The sequence below is a fragment of the Leuciscus leuciscus genome (genome assembly GCF_965113295.1).
Source record: "Leuciscus leuciscus genome assembly, chromosome: 9".
Lineage (NCBI taxonomy): Eukaryota > Metazoa > Chordata > Actinopteri > Cypriniformes > Leuciscidae > Leuciscus > Leuciscus leuciscus.
The window spans coordinates 39,031,538-39,049,308 of NC_138733.1; the positions used below are offsets into that span (position 1 = coordinate 39,031,538).

Sequence of the window (17,771 nt, forward strand, 5' to 3'; positions counted from 1 at the left end):
ACATGACACAACATGGGGAGTAGAATGATCATTTATGATTTATTGAATACAGTATTTAGTTGATTTGAAATATTTTGTGCTGTTAAATCCCAGAAGAGTCAGCGTACAGTAGATTGCGCATGCCGTGGTCGCACAGAAAACAAAATCAATCTAGGAACCGCTCTGTCGGTGAGCTGCTGATCAGAGCAGGACCGGAGACATTTCACAACACAGAGAAAGGCATATAAAAAGCACGTCTATGTAGAAACAGAACACAAATAAAATACAGCAACTAAATAAAATGGGTTCTAAAAAAAAATTTCAATTTTGCACACAACCTGCTGTCCCCAATGAGGCTTTCCCAGTCCCAGCTCAATCCTGTTGGGACTGTTTTAGCGGAGCGTTTGATATGTTGATTCTTGACCAGGGGTTTTATCTGAATATGTAGGATAGATTCTGCTGTACTTGTCATAATGCCCTATTAAAACCTGAAATCATCGTCATGTGGGGGTTTATATTAACAGCAAATAAATATGCAATAAATACATTGATAGATTGCAGCACTCGAACGAGTTTAAAGTGTTCTCTGACTATATTTAATTCATCCAAGTCTGTGTTGAACTACTGGGCACCACGCTGGAAAGGGTTAACGCGCTAACCTGCTAATGTTTATGGTGATTCAATGCACTTTACAGCACTTCTTTCATATAGTATAGCAACAAACTTTATTTAACAGATCTATGGTTGTGTTTTTCCAAGCCATGTAACAACCAGATTTTAGATATGGCTTATGAAGCATTCTCAAAACTCAGTTCAGTAACAGCCTTCATTCCCACTGATTCAATTTGGTTTGCTGGTGCAACTTATGGACAGTTTTTCAGATCAGAACGAGTGCGTTGTGTGTGACGTTGGTTGGCATCATGACGACAGAGAATGTATCCGACGTCTTGGTCTGGCCTTCAGCTCACGGGGACGTAACGGCGAGGATCTGATGGACTCATTACTGCATCGGAGACCCTTTCAGCGGGATCATTATCCTGGACTCCATGTGCTGAATGAGGGGCACTGAAAACAGATTCAGAGGAGGGTTTTACCTCACAACAGAAGATGCGACTGGTGACGTGTTGTACACAATATAGTGCAACATTACAATGGACCAGCAACAATAAAATGAAAACAACATTAGTTGAAAATAAAATATTGACACTAAATTTTACTTTCATGGTGTCTAAGAGTAGCAAAGGTTGCCTCCAGAACACAAAAGGTGATATACAAACGAAAAAGCTGCTCTTTTCTATTCAATTAAGATACTGTACATGTCAAGTTAAAAAATGACTTAAAGTGCCCCTATTATGCTGTTTCAGACATGACCTGTCATGCAGTGTGTAATAGAGCGGTTTGTGGATGTCAAAAGATTTATTTTCTCCTAAAAGAAAGAATCGATTCTGAACTGCCGAAACGAGTCGTCAGAAATTTCAATCTCACTTCCTGTTACAAACTAGCATAATGCTGCGCTCAAACACTGTAGTTGTAGAGAAGACACTGTTTTCTGTATTGCGAATCAATTTTGAGCCATCTGACCAATCAGAGCAGAGTAGACCAATCACAACAGACTGAGCCATCTGACCAATCAGAGCAGAGTAGACCAATCACAACAGACTGGGCCATCTGACCAATCAGAGCAGAGTAGACCAATCACAACAGACTGAGCCATCTGACCGAGCAGAGTAGACCAATCACAACAGACTGGGCCATCTGACCGAGCAGAGTAGACCAATCACAACAGACTGGGGCCATCTGACCAATCAGAGGAGACTCTCGGAAAGGAGGGGTTTAGAGAGACTGATTCTTTGAACGAACCGTTTTTAGACTCTGAGAAAAGAGGTGATGCTGCAAAGTATATTACAAGAGAATGAAAGTGTTTTTTGACCTTGGATGCATGTAAAACAAAAATAACTAGGAACCTTTAAAACAGCATAAATGGGGCACTTTAAAGGGCGAGTACGCTACACAGCAGACCAGAGAAGAAGTCATTTAAATGACTAAAATAAAATGCATGGCAAAAATGTAACGCAGTGCACCGGTGTAGCGGCGGTGTTTACCGGTGTAATAGACGACTTCATCCCAGCCCTCGTGCTGCCAGGCGGCGTTCCTCGTGTCCTCTCGCGACTGCAGGTCCTTGTACGCTGGAACACACACACACACACACACGACAGAAAGTCAAAGATCACAACAGCCTATCAGCACTCGTGCTTCTGGGAGCCGTATGTGCACAGTCATACCCCACAGATGATGGACCATGTAGAGGCTTCCGATCTGAGAGAAGAAGCCGCCGACGGCCTCGCGGTTGTGCTGCCGGTAGCCGATAGCTCTCGCCCTGAGGAACAGTGACATCATCAGACCACTTCTGAAGATTCACAACTACACATCTCTTCATAAAGGCCTGTTTCACACCAAGAGCGGAACGCATCACTGACGAAAGGTCTTTCAAACCAAGAATGAAATGACCAAAAATTGGCAGACGCTTCAATAAAAAGTGACTTGAGTAGCAGATTTGATCTTCTGGGTGCCACATTAGCCCGTTTCAGCTTCCCTCGCACTTTATAACACGGCAAAATGAGCCGACGCCCTAATATTATACTTTATTTGATTTCTTCTCCAGAAAGCTTTTTATTTTATTTTGATATTTTTTATTGCAATATTTGAGATTTTTTGTTATTTTCTATTTTATTTACCTTTAAATTACTATATTTGATCAATAAATAATAAATAAATATTAATTTAAGCACATTCCTCACATTCTTTCAACTTAAATTCAAAATAACACAATTTCATGCATAACCCTTTTAATTCAGCTCAAAATATCTTACATTGGGAGTCTTTGCCGACCTCTTGTGGAAAAAATTATAATATAACATGATATTTCATGACTCTAGATGGCCTTATAGCTCTATATGGAGCAAATGAGCTGTTCTGCTGGGTCCTAAAGTCAGTTTGTCTTCAGTGTGCATTCAGATGCACATGTACACATTATAAAACATATTTTTTTGGCAAAGTTTTAGCATTTTTAGTTAGAATTTTGAGCATTTGTATGTGTACTGAAGCATTCCTCACACTCCAATCATTCCTAAAGGAGTCAAATTGATCCGCAAAGGATTCAAGCACAAAACTCCTCGAATCCATTCAATTTTGTTTGTGTGTTCGTGGTTCAAGTGCGACAAAAGACCTAGGGCCTTGGACCCCTCTGATGAACACAATTTAGTTTCAGGTCAGAATGACCCGAGGGAAGGATATTATTGTTGATGAAAGGTGTATTCACACCAGAAACCGAGATGAGAGAGCCGTCGGTTCACACAGCTGCTTGGCGGCTGGAATATTGAATGCATGTGATGATTTTTTCTTCTTGATGTGAACAGGTCTTGAGAATCACACTGTCAATCAAGCCGATTACTGGCTCTTGATGTAAACGGTCCTCTTGTGGACAGACTAGTCCTGGATTATTAGTATTGATCATAATATGTTGTTATTGTTACAGCACAACTACAACTTATGATGATAAAGTGATAATCAAGAATAAAGACAAAAGCTTGCCAGAAAATGCGACTCTTTCAGCTGATTTACCAAGTGACAAAACTACATTTCCCATAATCCTATGCAGCAGCATGACAAAGCATCATATAATGCACATTACATCGTAATTATGACTTCTGAAATCATAAGAGATTCTTGAAGACAGTCCTGCGTTTGACTTACGCACATCACATGTTCAGTAGCATTCAATAATCCATCAAATGCTGTATATTACGGAAGTGAAAGCACTTTGGAAAAAAAGGTGTAAATCAAAAGTTACCAAATTTGAATTTGATATCACAAAAAATGTGCGTGCTAAAAGGATTTAAAGTACTTTATCCATTTTAACTCAACGTCCAATTTCAAAACGGCTTTCACGGGATGAATTGTGAGTGTTTAATGATACCTCATTAATAATGATGAATATGTGATCGGGAAAAAGGGCAATAAAAGACAGATAACAGGCGATACAGGACTGCTATGTAGAGGAACAGATTGCTTGTATTCTTACCAGTAGTTGCCCCATTCAATCATGGTCCCGGGCTGCAGGGGAACAACAAACAGAGACAACTGTAAATCTGAATCTCATTCCACCACGGTAATCACACACACGGACCAGGACACGCTGAGGACTGGTGATGATGTATAACATCAAGTGTCGACTCACAATGATTTGTAATATAAAATAAAGCCACATTACGAACCCGACAAGCTGAAGAGTGTGTCTTGATTAAGATAGATTCAACAAAAGCCCCTTTCACACAGCAATCTCGGTAATTACCGTAAAATGACCAGAATGTCTTTACCGGTAAATACACAAATGTGCCGTTCAAACAAGCAACGGCGTTCTGGCTCTTTACTGGTAAGAGACCATTCACACATCAGCAGCAAAATACCAGTCAATTCTGTGATGTCAGTCATCGGAAATGCTCTTTAACCGCGGCGCCGCTGTCTTCATTCATCCGCAAGAGGAGAAGTGCGCTAGTTTCACTATCTGTTCAATCTGACGTCCGAGTGAAAGGCGTAACGGGTGATCAAACAGAACGCGTTTTTTTTGCTCTTAAAAACAAGAGTGGCAACGCTGATGAATGGAAAAGATGGCCGAGTCTCGAGTGTGACACGATGAAAAGCTGGGAGACGAGGCTCAACGTTCAAAGATGATCATTCAGCACATATTTAAATAGAACAACTATTAAAAGCTTTACTGTAAACAGCACGGAGTAATCACATCATCTCCATAAGTCTTTATGATTGGCCCAAAGCAGACTTCTTACGTCAGCGCGTTCTGACTGTGTGCGTGCAAATACCAGTAATCTTCTGGTACATAACTGGTAATGTTACAACTTCCCTAACTGGTAAATCGGCGGAAACAATTTGCCGGTATTTTTGGAAAGGTCCTGTTCACACATGATCTCTTACCGGTACAGACTGTATGTGTGAAAGGGGCATCTATGCATATATTGCCGTTTACAGAGATAACGTTATTTAGATGTTGAGCTATATTGCTCCACTGTGACCCAGACGATAACTAGAGCAAACACACGTCACACACTCAAACACACACACACGTCACACACTCAAACACACGTCACACACTCAAACACACGTCACACACTCAAACACACGTCACACACTCAAACACACGTCACACACTCAAACACACGTCACACACTCAAACACGCGTCACACACTCAAACACGCGTCACACACTCAAACACGCGTCACACACTCAAACACGCGTCACACACTCAAACACGCGTCACACACTCAAACACACGTCACACACTCAAACACACGTCACTCAAACACACGTCACACACTCAAACACACGTCACACACTCAAACACACGTCACACACTCAAACACACGTCACACACTCAAACACACGTCACACACTCAAACACACGTCACACACTCAAACACACGTCACACACTCAAACACACGTCACACACTCAAACACACGTCACTCAAACACACGTCACACACTCAAACACACGTCACTCAAACACGCGTCACACACTCAAACACACGTCACACACTCAAACACGCGTCACACACTCAAACACGCGTCACTCAAACACACGTCACACACTCAAACACACGTCACTCAAACACACGTCACACACTCAAACACACGTCACACACTCAAACACACGTCACACACTCAAACACGCGTCACTCAAACACGTCACACACTCAAACACACGTCACTCAAACACACGTCACACACTCAAACACACGTCACACACTCAAACACACGTCACACACTCAAACACACGTCACACACTCAAACACACGTCACACACTCAAACACACGTCACACACTCAAACACACGTCACTCAAACACACGTCACACACTCAAACACACGTCACACACTCAAACACACGTCACTCAAACACACGTCACACACTCAAACACACGTCACACACTCAAACACACGTCACACACTCAAACACACGTCACACACTCAAACACACGTCACACACTCAAACACACGTCACTCAAACACACGTCACACACTCAAACACACGTCACTCAAACACGCGTCACACACTCAAACACACGTCACACACTCAAACACGCGTCACACACTCAAACACGCGTCACTCAAACACACGTCACACACTCAAACACACGTCACACACTCAAACACACGTCACACACTCAAACACACGTCACACACTCAAACACACGTCACACACTCAAACACACGTCACACACTCCTCCCTCCGCTCTGGCACGCACAGACTCACTCTCAGCTGGTAGGAGCGCAGCTCGTAGATGTTGGGTCCGTCTCTGGGCACGGGCTCGTTCCAGAAGCTGAACTCCAGCAGCAGCTGATTCCTGCGGGACAGGAGCATCTGACCCCTCTCCTTCCGGTACTCCAGGAACTCCTGCGCTCAGCACATGACATACAGCAGATGAGTGACACTGCCTGACTGAGGGTTAATGCAGTGTAAAAACTCTATGCTTTTTCTCTGAGTTTTAACTATAACTTTTAAACCTTTAAAGACAGCCTTACTGTATTGTTAATCGATTGTATTTGTTTCAGGAGAATCCGTCAGCCCACATTATTGCACCTTGTTTAACAGTGGCATTCTGGGTGAAAAACTACATTACCCATGATGCTGTGCAGAGAATTCCACCAATCAGAGTGTCGAAACAAACAAAACCCGTCTAAAGATCTCATTAGCTCCGCCCACTCCCATGAAGCACAGTCAATGACAATTGAGTCGGTCTCCATCCACTCTCAAAATACTTCAATATTTTATTAAACTGCATATATTTTGCCAGAAACGTAAAATATTTTGCTTAATACATTGTTTATATACAGTATAAACTCTTTCACTAAAGCCGTTATGATTAGAAGCTGGTTGGTTTGGTTCATGGCTTATAACAGTTTAACAAAGACTTTTTTGAAATCCCTACAGGAGAAATACTTCTGGAACTAATACCACTGGAAAAGTGGGCAGGAACTATTTCCGATTGGATTCTGATTGGCTAGTTGTGTCATTCCGAGATGTGTTAATCCCCAATAACAACCGTCGTCAATGGTAACACTGAAAGACATCACCCATCCGGGTATCTGAAGCAGTGTTGCCAGATTAGGCGGGTTTGAATTGGATCGTGCGTGTAAAAATGGGTTTGGGCAGGGGGTAAAAATTTGGCCAGGTCTGGGGTAAAATCTAAATTTTATGGGCTATTTGGTTAATAAACAAAACTCAAGTGTGCATGTACTCGATAAAATCAGTCATGATGACGTTACTAACACACAGAGTCAGCTGGCGTTGGTGTTTATCTTGCCTTCATGTAACGGTAGTCTCAAGAGGACAACGCCTGACGCTATATTCGGAGTGGTTCACTTCCTTGGCCCTGGGAATCATGTGTTTCATGGCACCACTATCAACGCCTAACCGAATCTCCAGCACTCACGTGGGAGAAGTAGGAGCTCTCACACAATTCCTGTCTTACAATCTGCAATTACGGGCTCAACAATTACGGTAATTTCAACATGGCGTGAACGCACCTCTACAGTAAGATGTTTCTACAGTCAAGAGTGGGAGACACAACTCTCAAAACATGGATTACACCCGTGACTCGAAGGCTCTTTATAAATATATTAAACTCTGAGAACACACTGATCTGGACATCTGCAACTTTTAAACCGTCTACACTCCACTCTCACTCTCACTCTACTCTCACACCACTCTCACACTCACTCTCACTCCTACTCTTACTCCACTCCACTCCACTCTCACTCCACTCTCACTCCCACTCTTACTCCCACTCTTACTCTCACTCCACTCTCACTCTTACTCCCACTCCACTCTCACTCCACCTCTTACTCCACTCCACTCTCACTCTTACTCTCACTCCACTCTTACTCTTACTCCACTCTTACTCTCACTCTTACTCTCACTCCACTCTCACTCCCACTCTTACTCTCACTCCACTCTCACTCGCCACTGAAAAAGGTTTGAATCAACGATTAATCAGTTTTGACTGTGCTAAGAGCGCTATGTTCTACAATATGTACTTCACGAAAGACGTTCTAGTTCTGAGTGAAGTTAAAGCACAACACAAAGGTAAGCGCATTATTATTGTCATCAATTCTTAACACAAATGACACATTTTCGTCTTTTAAGGTGCGCGAGGCTTAAAGTTTATTAATTTCTTGACTGCCGTTTGCAAATATTTTGACATTTTAATAGTAGAGACATTTTTGTCATTTGCTAATTTTCTTTCACTGTATTTGCCATGGTTCGATCTGTTTTCCTGTTGTCTTGCTCCCCTTGCAGGAGAATTTCATCATTTTTATAACTTTAATTTGTTTAGTTTTAATGGAGTAAATGGTTCTTATACACCTTGGTTGTCATGACAACAGAACTCGATCACACTCTTTTGGCAGTGATTGATATGGGCTTTTGGGCTGGAAATCATCGGCCCGATCTGGCAACACTGATCTGAAGCTGTCGTCTTCCACCACAGACTCGCTCTCGCTTGTTTCATACCAATGCAGCGGCTGACATCTTGTGTCTCTGTTATAGTTATCGACTGTATTTATTGACTATACTGTAATATTGTTGCTGTGTTCATCTTCTGCTTTTTTTGTACACTGTAATGGATAATATTTTTTTTACAACCGTTTCATCTCAAATCAATATCTCTTATCCCCATAATTATTATAAACCGCGCAATAAGTGATTTGAATGTACTTTATCCCTTAAAGGTGCAGTGTGTGATTTTTAGCGGCATCTAGTGGTGAGGTTGTGAACTGCACCCAACAGAAGTTACGGTGGCCGACAGGAAGTGATGTCGTCGTCTGAGACAGCAGAGAGTAGCCAGTTAATCAATGAGGTTTCTTTACAAAGATAAATTAAGAAATTAGGTTTACTTAATTATTCAGTAAAACGATATGTTATTGCGAATATTATTGTTACTTGTTCATCATTGTGTCAGTGTTTTATTCGCTGACTTTAGCTCGCTTCTTTGCACGAAGAACAACATAGTGACGAAACGCGTTTGTCCGTTTAGGGCCACCGTAGAAACATGTCGATGTAAGGAGAGCCGCGGTGTGTGTAGACAGAAATGCCTCATTGTAAGGTAATAAAAACATAACGCTTCATTATGTAAGGTCTTCATACACCACTGAACGCTTCATACACCACTGAAAACACAGTTATGTGTATGATATTGCATTTCTGTCAACAGATCCTCCTAAATATTACACAATCCACCTTTAAATGTTCGTCTAGTTTGAACTTGTTCAGTCATCTTGCCTGAAAGCCACTTGCTAGCAACTTTTCTTCGCAGAAGTTCAGTAAGCTAATACCATTTTTAAACTCAATATTTCAAGTCAATATTTCATGTCTAATTATTTACTTATGTGGCAAGTATCCATGTAATAAGTGTAATCCGTGTACTAATAATGTACATTATCTCTTACTTATTCAATCAACACAAGTTTTCGACAAAACACATGCCATTTTTGCCATGCATATTAATCCTAGAATACTCAATTTGCAATGAGGCAGCAGTAAATTCAAACAAACTGCAATTCTTGGTGTAAATTCACAACACAAAGGCATAACATTCCTGGTACTAGATTACCTTGTTATTCTTCAGTTTATTCATGACTTCAGTAAGAGCTGGATATCCTCCTCTGTACCGCCACAAGTGCACTACATAGTGAACCAGACGCAAATGTCACAGTGTGTCAGCGCTCACGTAAACATGATGAGAAACACATCTCACTCAATTATATATTTAACCCTTTCATGACCTTCCGACCCCGACGGAGCAGAAACTCTCATCCCAAACAGACTCTATAGATCGTGTTGAAGTATTTACCAGCTTGGTCTTGCTCCCCGTACCAGGTGTTCCACGTGCCCACCAGCTCACACGGGTAATGCTTGTCATCATGGATGGACGGCAGCACCTCGTTACTGTGGAAACAAGTCAGACCGGGTGAAGCGTGTGTCAATGACTGTAGCCGCTGGGCTCTTCCAATCACATCAGCACTAATAAAATACTATATAAGTGACATAGGGCAATGGCTATGGTAGCATACAAACCATAAAATGACTAAAAACAACTTTACAGTTCATATATTACAGTTATGGACAAAAAAAACGTTTTACAAATTGATAAATATCACATTTCAGTCTTTAAGCTATTTTTTGATGAGTTATATTGACTAAATTAATAATCATTTCATATACACACTCACCGGCAGTGTTGGCGGGAACTCATTACAAGTATCTTGAGTTACGTAATCAGATTACTTTTTCAAGTAACTAGTAAAGTAACGCATTACTTTAAAAATTTACAACAAAATATCCAAGTTACTTTTTCAAATAAGTAACGCAAGTTACTTTGTTTTCCCATTTATTGACTGACAGCTCTCCTGTCCCCATGTTGAGACAAACCGAAGTGCAGAGGCGTTGTGTGTGTGTGTGTGTGTGTGTGTGTGTGTGTGTGTGTGTGTAAACATGATGTTATGAAGTTCTAGACTAAATGTGAGCATTTATCTCACTTGCACAAAAAAAAAAGATTCAATATTCCTCAAAATGAATAAAATCAGTGAAATGCAGAATCAGAAAACTACAGAACTATTAGTTTTTATTGGTAAAGTAAGTGTTAAACGTTCTTCTCCTGCATCTATTCTTCTGTTCTCCAGAATGGCAGCACAGCTGAGAGGTTTGCTTGAGCGGCGCCCTCTACTGTACACGTGTGAATCTGCACTTCCTTCAGCCTCAGGCTTATTATTTCACTTTTGGTGTGAAAGTGTCTTTATATTTGCCCAAAAATACAACTTTTTTTGTTATAAAAAAACAAGCCCAGACCAGGTGAAAAAAAGTAACACAAAAGTAACGCATAACTTTAAAAAAAAGTAACTAAGTAACGCAATTAGTTACTTTTTAAGGGAGTAACGCAATATTGTAATACATTACTTTTCAAAGTAACTTTCCCCAACACTGCTCACCGGCCACTTTATTAGTTCACCTACTCATCAACGCAAATATCTAATAAGCCAGCAACTCAAAGCATGTATGATCATGTGGACATGATCAAGAGGATCTGGTGAAGGTCAAACTGAGCGTCAGAATAGAGAAGAAAGGGGATCTGAGTGACTTTGAACGTGGCATAGTAGCAAAGTTGAGTCTGCGCTACTTTGATCTAATATTTGATGTTTTTTAAAATATTGTAGATTTCATTAAGTAGCAAATGAGAATTGCTCAAATTATTGAATATATTTTTGAAATAAAGGTCTTCTTAATGATTTTCAGTTCTGTTCAAGCTAATTAAAGCAAAACATTTTCAATAACGGAAGAATATGTAAAAGTATGGTATTTGAGGTAAAAGGCATAATAATAAACATGCTAACAAATATCTGGCTGACTTTTCCATTTGTTGACATGACATGGTCAGATTCAGATGGTAAATAATTTGGTGTCCACCTTAGATATAATCACCACATTTATAATGAAAACATCATATTTAGAAATATTATATTAATCATATCATATAATAAAATATCATTTATTGTTACTACTGTAAATCTATGTTAAATTATTACTGGATCTCAATCAATGCTTTCAGAATCTTTACTTTTTAAAATAATTTTGTTTCTGTATTCTTAAAATTAACATTTTAATGACAGTATATTTATTGAACAAAAATTGAATTAGCAAAATAGAGCTAAAGTGATTGTTTTGAACAAGTATTAACTTAGACATTATTACAAATAATGCTTTAACCACCTCATATATTTATAAGATAAAAAATGTTTTATATATATATATCTGTTGCTCCATCAATGTTCAATGCAAACATTTTTTTTTTTTTTCTGCAATCATAGACTATAGAAATAATGAAAAGCAGTTGTTTTCTTAAGGTGTGCCTTTAGCCCTGTTATACCCTATATGTAGATTGTTTAGATCATATCTAACATAAATGATAACATGTGGTAAAATGATGAGAAGAACCCTAAAACGCTTCATAACCTGCAGATATGCACCTCTGATGCATCGGTTTGATACTGTAAATGTGGTCTGATGTTCCACGATCAACAAACAGAAAAGTACAGTGTGATTCAGATGATCGTTTGCTCATTCATCTGGAGTTTGTTGACTTCCCTTTAATGAAGTTCAAAAGAGACTCGCTTGTGGCAAAGACTAACACTTTAGCTTAATGAAACCGCCAACCTGTAGAACGAGCAACAGCGACGCGTTTTTACTTTGAAACACGCATTTATATAATTAAATCATAACCTTTTGAAGTTTAATAAATCACATTTTCCCCAAATTTAAAACCTCATGAAATGATAAACAAGAACCTTTACTTATACACTGCAAAAAATGCATTTCTTACTTAGTATTTTTGTCTTGTTTCCAGTCCAAATATCTAAAAACTCTTAAATCAAGATGCATTTACTAGATAAGTAAAATTAGATAAGATATGATGTCTTGTTTTCTGGGGGAATTAATCAAAATTAAAACAAGCAAAATTTTCTGTACATGGGGTAAGAAAAATAATCTTAATTAAAACAGAAACAAGATTATTTTTCTTACCCCAGATGGACAGAAAATGCTTGTTTGCTTTTGATTTATTCCCCCAGAAAACAAGACATAATATCTTATGGCATTTTACTACTGTACTAAATGCATCTTGATTTAAGAATTGTTTGATATTTGGACTGGAAACCAGACAAAAATACTAAGTAAGAAAAGCATTTTTTGCAGTGTATCAATTTCCGATATTTAGTTTAAGACTTTTTATGGCCTTACATTTTTAAAACTGAATTTAGGGCTTTTTAAGGACCGAAATAAACCCTTGTAAACTAGAGAGGAACTTTTTTTCATAAAATCCCCAAAACATGGTCCGATTGAAACGCTTTGAGACATTCAGACACGTTTGTGTTGGGCTTCAGCGTGTGATTGATCAGTGCATCTCAAGTCTTGCGTAGAGCGTAAACACTGGAGGAATGAGGGATGAGGAATGGGCTTTAGCGGACTCCTGCCAACCACGGACAGGAATAGAAAGCAAGACATTTGCTAGTTTGAACTTCAGTAGTCAAACCAGTTGAGTCTCAAGGGACTCTGAAGAAGTTAAAAACAGCTTGATTTATGTGATTAACACCAAACAGCCTCGTCTGACCTGGTTCGTTGATGTGAGGAATCCTGACTCACCAGAGTTTGTTGTACGCCTCGAGACACTCGGGCTTCACGTTGTGAACTACAACACAACAACACATATATGTGGGTCAATGAACACATCACATTGGCATCGAGACGTTTAACAGCGGAGGGCAAACAATCCGCAGAGCTTACACTGTATTTTGTACAAGTTGTTGTCCTCTTTCTTGGCTAACAGATGGGAGTGAGCGTCTTTCCTCGGATCCACCTTCCGCACAAACAGTGATTTGAACCAGCTGTCCTCTCGATGCCGGTTAGTAGACGCTGACAGACCTCTGAAACTGGACAATACATGTGCATTCGTTAAAGGGTTAATTCACCCCACGGTAAAAACTACCCCAATATTTACTCATCCTTTGTTAACCCTCTGGGAGTCGTGTGGATTACTTTTATGATGGATGGATTGGAGGTACTATTCGCTCCCATTATAAAGCTTGGAAAAGCCAAGATATTTTCGATATTTTATGTGTTCGTCTGAAAGCAGAAAGTCATTCACATACGTGAAACCCCATTACGTTTTCCTGAGATGTTGGTTTATGAAAAGTTGCCGATTTAAATTATAATTATAATATATTATCATATTTCCATAAAGGTGCTACATTTGATCACTAAATTAATGTCAGGCATTTTTAAAGACCAAGGATAAGTTGTTTTCATGGTGAAACCTCCAAACATTTGGTGTCTCTGAAAAGCCCTGAACCTGCCCTTTACAGGACACCCAGGAGTGACATGTGACATGTATGATGTCAGGGAAATTCACTAAAATATAATGTCCACTACAGTGGACAAAAGTCTATTCCTGGCTCCCAGGAGGATAAACTGATACAACAGATATATGTGTTACTTTGCATTATGAAACCATATAGGCCTACACATTTTTATTTCCCCATGTCATTGCAGCATAATCTAAGTAGTCAGTAATTGTGTAACAGTAATGTGTTTCTAATATTGTGCATGTATCCTTCATCAGTTAAACGATTACAACCTTTCATTAACCAGTGCATGAAAACTGAAACGCCAAATCTTCATGTTGTGTTGATCATGAAACACACGTGACGGTCTGCTATATTACTATGACCTTGAGCAGTGGATTCAGCGCACGTCCAGACGCCTCTGTCATTTACACAGCAAACTATATGTTAGACAATATGCTGAGCTGCTTAAACACACACTTTTAAATCAAGCAAATAGTGAAGTTTTCAATGTTTGAATGCCTTCTAGAGTAATCACGTCTTTACTAATGCGCCCTGCGTAAAGTCCCGTGAACCCGCGGTATCTGCGCACTAAAGCACTAATCAGCAGATTTATAACATGTAATTGAGATAAACTGTCTGACCTGATAACAGCAGTAACGTGTCCCTTCGCCCGGCCCGTGTTTCTAGCCTGATACAGGCCCGAGCAGGAGCTCTGAAGGACTCTGGTCGCCATCTTCCACTGAGAGGACACAAACAGCAGGAGAGGAAAGAGTTAAACTCCTGCAGTGCCACACTCCGCCGCGAGGGGGCGCGATGGAGACGCGTGCGATTCACGAGCGGCAGGGAGGGGGCGCGATGGAGACGCGTGCGATTCACGAGCGGCAGGGAGGGGGCGCGATGGAGACGCGCCTTCAATTCCTTCCTTAACAGAAAGAGGTCCCATTGAGATGAAATCTCTTCTTCCAGGTAGTCCTGGTCAAGATGGCTCTATAAAGTTTCACATAAAAACACAGATACACCATTTGAACAACAAATTAAATAAATATAAAAGATAAGTAAAAATAGCAACATAATTATTTCAGTGCATAGTGTAATAGGTTTTTAAAGACATTAATAGAGGGAAATGATTCTAGAGTAACAGGCTTGCATATCAAAACCAATGTGCAAAAAACTGTGCTTCCCACTATTACAATATTTGACCTGAACATTTGAACCCCAGTATAAGCTTTGAATATTATTGAAAGTTATTGTTTCAACCCATGTTTGGGTCAAATATGAACAAACCCCACCGCTGGTTTGATATATATAACATTTTTAACCCAATGATTGGGTTTGTCTATATTTAATCCAAACATGGGTTTAAACAATCAGCATTTATTAGAGTGCACTTTGAGTTGTCATAATGTACTGATAGCCTATAATTAACATTAGTTAGTATAAATCACAAAATCCAATCTTGGTTTTACTTTTTAGATCAAATCGTCAAGATTGTGTTCAAATCTTTTTAGTAAGATTGTGATAACTTTGATAAACAAAATCAGGATTTACTGATCCCAGCAGAAAGGTGGATTTCAGGAACAAAAATGTAATAAAACTGGTCTAAAAATCAACATTGTTATCATGTAAGATAAAGTATACACACATTTATATATTTTTTTATTTTGCTCTTGATTAGTTTTATACATTAGAAGTAGACATTAGGGCTACAAGCCTTTCAGTAAAGTACAAAAAGTGATTTTGGTGTCATAAAGTAATCCAGCAAACAGTTGAAAATAATATATTTAATTTGAAGTGCTCTTTAATCACTGTATATAAACTACAATGACACAATCAGAGATGAACCAGGCAAAAGTAAAACAACTGCAGCCTTTATTGCATGTACATTAAATCTCCCCATGTCCCTTTAGTGCCTCCACAGGGGTCTGATTGTTTAGAGGAGATTGAAAAGGGAAGTGATTGTTTATTTGTCTGTTTATGTTGTTTTCTTTCATTTTTCACCGATCATCAACACCATAACATTCCACAAAACATGTTTAGAAAGGGAAATACCATTGCTTATTAGAATTATTCACATTAAAATATGTTGAAGACACACTGAAATTTTGCATAAATTGCTTTAGGGATAACTTTAATCCTGTGACCACATATTTAGGATTTCCGTGAATGCTTTCTAGATTCCCTTACGAAAAAGAAGTAGGCCTATACTTCAAGTTCATTTTATGAAGTATACTTAAGTAATGTTAAAGTATATTTTTAAGTATACATTATGTAGTAAGTATTCTAATATCAATGTGTACTTGTAGTAAACTTGTAAGTGTACTATTTCAATACTGCTTGGGACTAAATTGGCCCACTTTTAGTAAATAAAAGTATACGTTTAAGTGTACTATAAGAGTAAGATAAACTTTAAGTACACGACTAGGTTTCTTATTTGAAATGCATCTGTACTACAAGTGAACTTATAAGTATACTAGTAGTTTACTATTTTAATACAAGTAGTATTTTTTTTAGTTTATGAAAGTACACACTGAAGTGTCCTCTCAGTAAACTACTAGTTTAGTTTAAGTTTTAGTTTAGTTTTCTTTAAGTGAACATAACATTATACTTATAGTTTACTATTTATATATTATTTTTGCACTTGCAGTATACTACTATGATCAAATGTACATATTATGTTTTATACTTTAAAAATACCTTTAACTGTACTTTAATTTAAAAAAACATTTTATTAGCTTCATGCATCCTTTTGTATCAACACTTGAATGTCGGTAAGTTTCAAGAAAAGGCAACATTTTACACAAAAAAGTTGAGAAAATCTAATTTTTGTCAAAGACTACGCCTTGATCTGATTCAGAACGATGATCAAAACACAGATGAAGTAGATCGAGTCCAACACCCCCAAAGCTTCACAGTCGTTTTCTCTTCATGGGTTCGACATTTCATTTGGAAACATTAAGCAGTTTTGATTTACACGCTGTTTAATGTTTGAGGATCACGTTATTTTACATTTGGAGCAATCTTCTATCACTTGTTTCAGCTTCTTCTTCTCCTGTGTTTTGATTCTGGAGATTCTGTACTAGAAGATGTGTCATAGCGCCCCCTACCGTATAACAGTGAAATCATGGATAGCTGGAAAACTATGCAAAAAAAGTATATTTAATAGGCTACTTGATCAAAAGAGTTAACACAAGCCAAGTATACTTTTTTAAGTATATCTCGATCAAACGATTGAGTACAAGTACTGGCCAAATATACTTGGACTTTTCTCTCAGTATAAGTCAAGTACACTTAAGTGTAATTTTAAGTATATTTCTGAGAAGTACATAAAGTATATTTTTGAGAAGTATATAAAATGTAGACTGAAAGTATACGTTCTATGTTTAGTTTAAAATAAGTATACTAATAGAACACTTGAATAAACTTCTTTTTCGTAAGGGTTTCCACAGTGGATCTTTACGTCGGCATGAAATAGCGGTTGCGCAGGTCTTTTCTCCCCTATTGTGACGTATATGAGCGTGAAACGGCTTCTGGAACAAGATCAAATGTAGGGGTCAGCTTGATTTTGTCCTGGGGAATTGATCGGATGGTTGTCCATTTTGATTTCACGGTGACTTTAAGATAATACAGCCGAATCATTCAGCATGTCTCCTGATGTCAGATGGGCGTCATGTGAAAGCCACAGTTGTCAGCCGAAAGGGAGTTTACGAGGATTTATTGAATTATGTTTCAAAATACTGGCAAAACATGATCAATCCTGCTCTCTGTGGTCTATTTTGAGACTCAGCTGCCTTAGTACTTGAATAAATGTGAATTTTTGCTTCATACC

At 38.8% G+C, this 17,771-nt stretch overlaps 1 protein-coding gene across 2 annotated transcripts; it reads right to left on the minus strand.

Annotated features, from left to right (window-relative positions):
• Positions 1–20: 20 nt before the first annotated feature.
• On the minus strand, positions 21–14,733 carry LOC309507042 (protein NipSnap homolog 2). Of its 2 annotated transcripts, none has more exons than XM_082181132.1 (10): positions 14,587–14,733; positions 13,386–13,525; positions 13,245–13,290; positions 9,904–9,998; positions 9,664–9,734; positions 6,306–6,446; positions 4,061–4,092; positions 2,262–2,356; positions 2,082–2,165; positions 21–1,044 (listed from the first exon to the last, which is right to left on the minus strand). In XM_082181132.1, the coding sequence occupies exons 1-10, from the start codon at positions 14,676–14,678 to the stop codon at positions 980–982; spliced, it is 861 nt and encodes a 286-aa protein (XP_082037258.1). In that variant the 5' UTR covers positions 14,679–14,733; the 3' UTR covers positions 21–979. The 2 variants fall into 2 exon arrangements, with proteins under 2 accessions (XP_082037258.1, XP_082037257.1); XM_082181131.1 differs by having other exon boundaries at positions 13,386–13,531; positions 14,587–14,726.
• Positions 14,734–17,771: the final 3,038 nt, after the last annotated feature.

Bases quoted from the DNA above. Each gene is read 5' to 3' on its own strand.
- LOC309507042 (XM_082181131.1), bottom strand. From the start codon at position 14,678: ATGGCGACCAGAGTCCTTCAGAGCTCCTGCTCGGGCCTGTATCAGGCT. The intron at 13,291-13,385 runs GTAAGCTCTGCG...GTTGTGTTGTAG, and splicing joins CAACTTGTACAAAATACAGT to TTCACAACGTGAAGCCCGAG. The intron at 2,357-4,060 runs GTAAGAATACAA...ACTGTTCCTCAG, and splicing joins ATTGAATGGGGCAACTACTG to GGCGAGAGCTATCGGCTACC.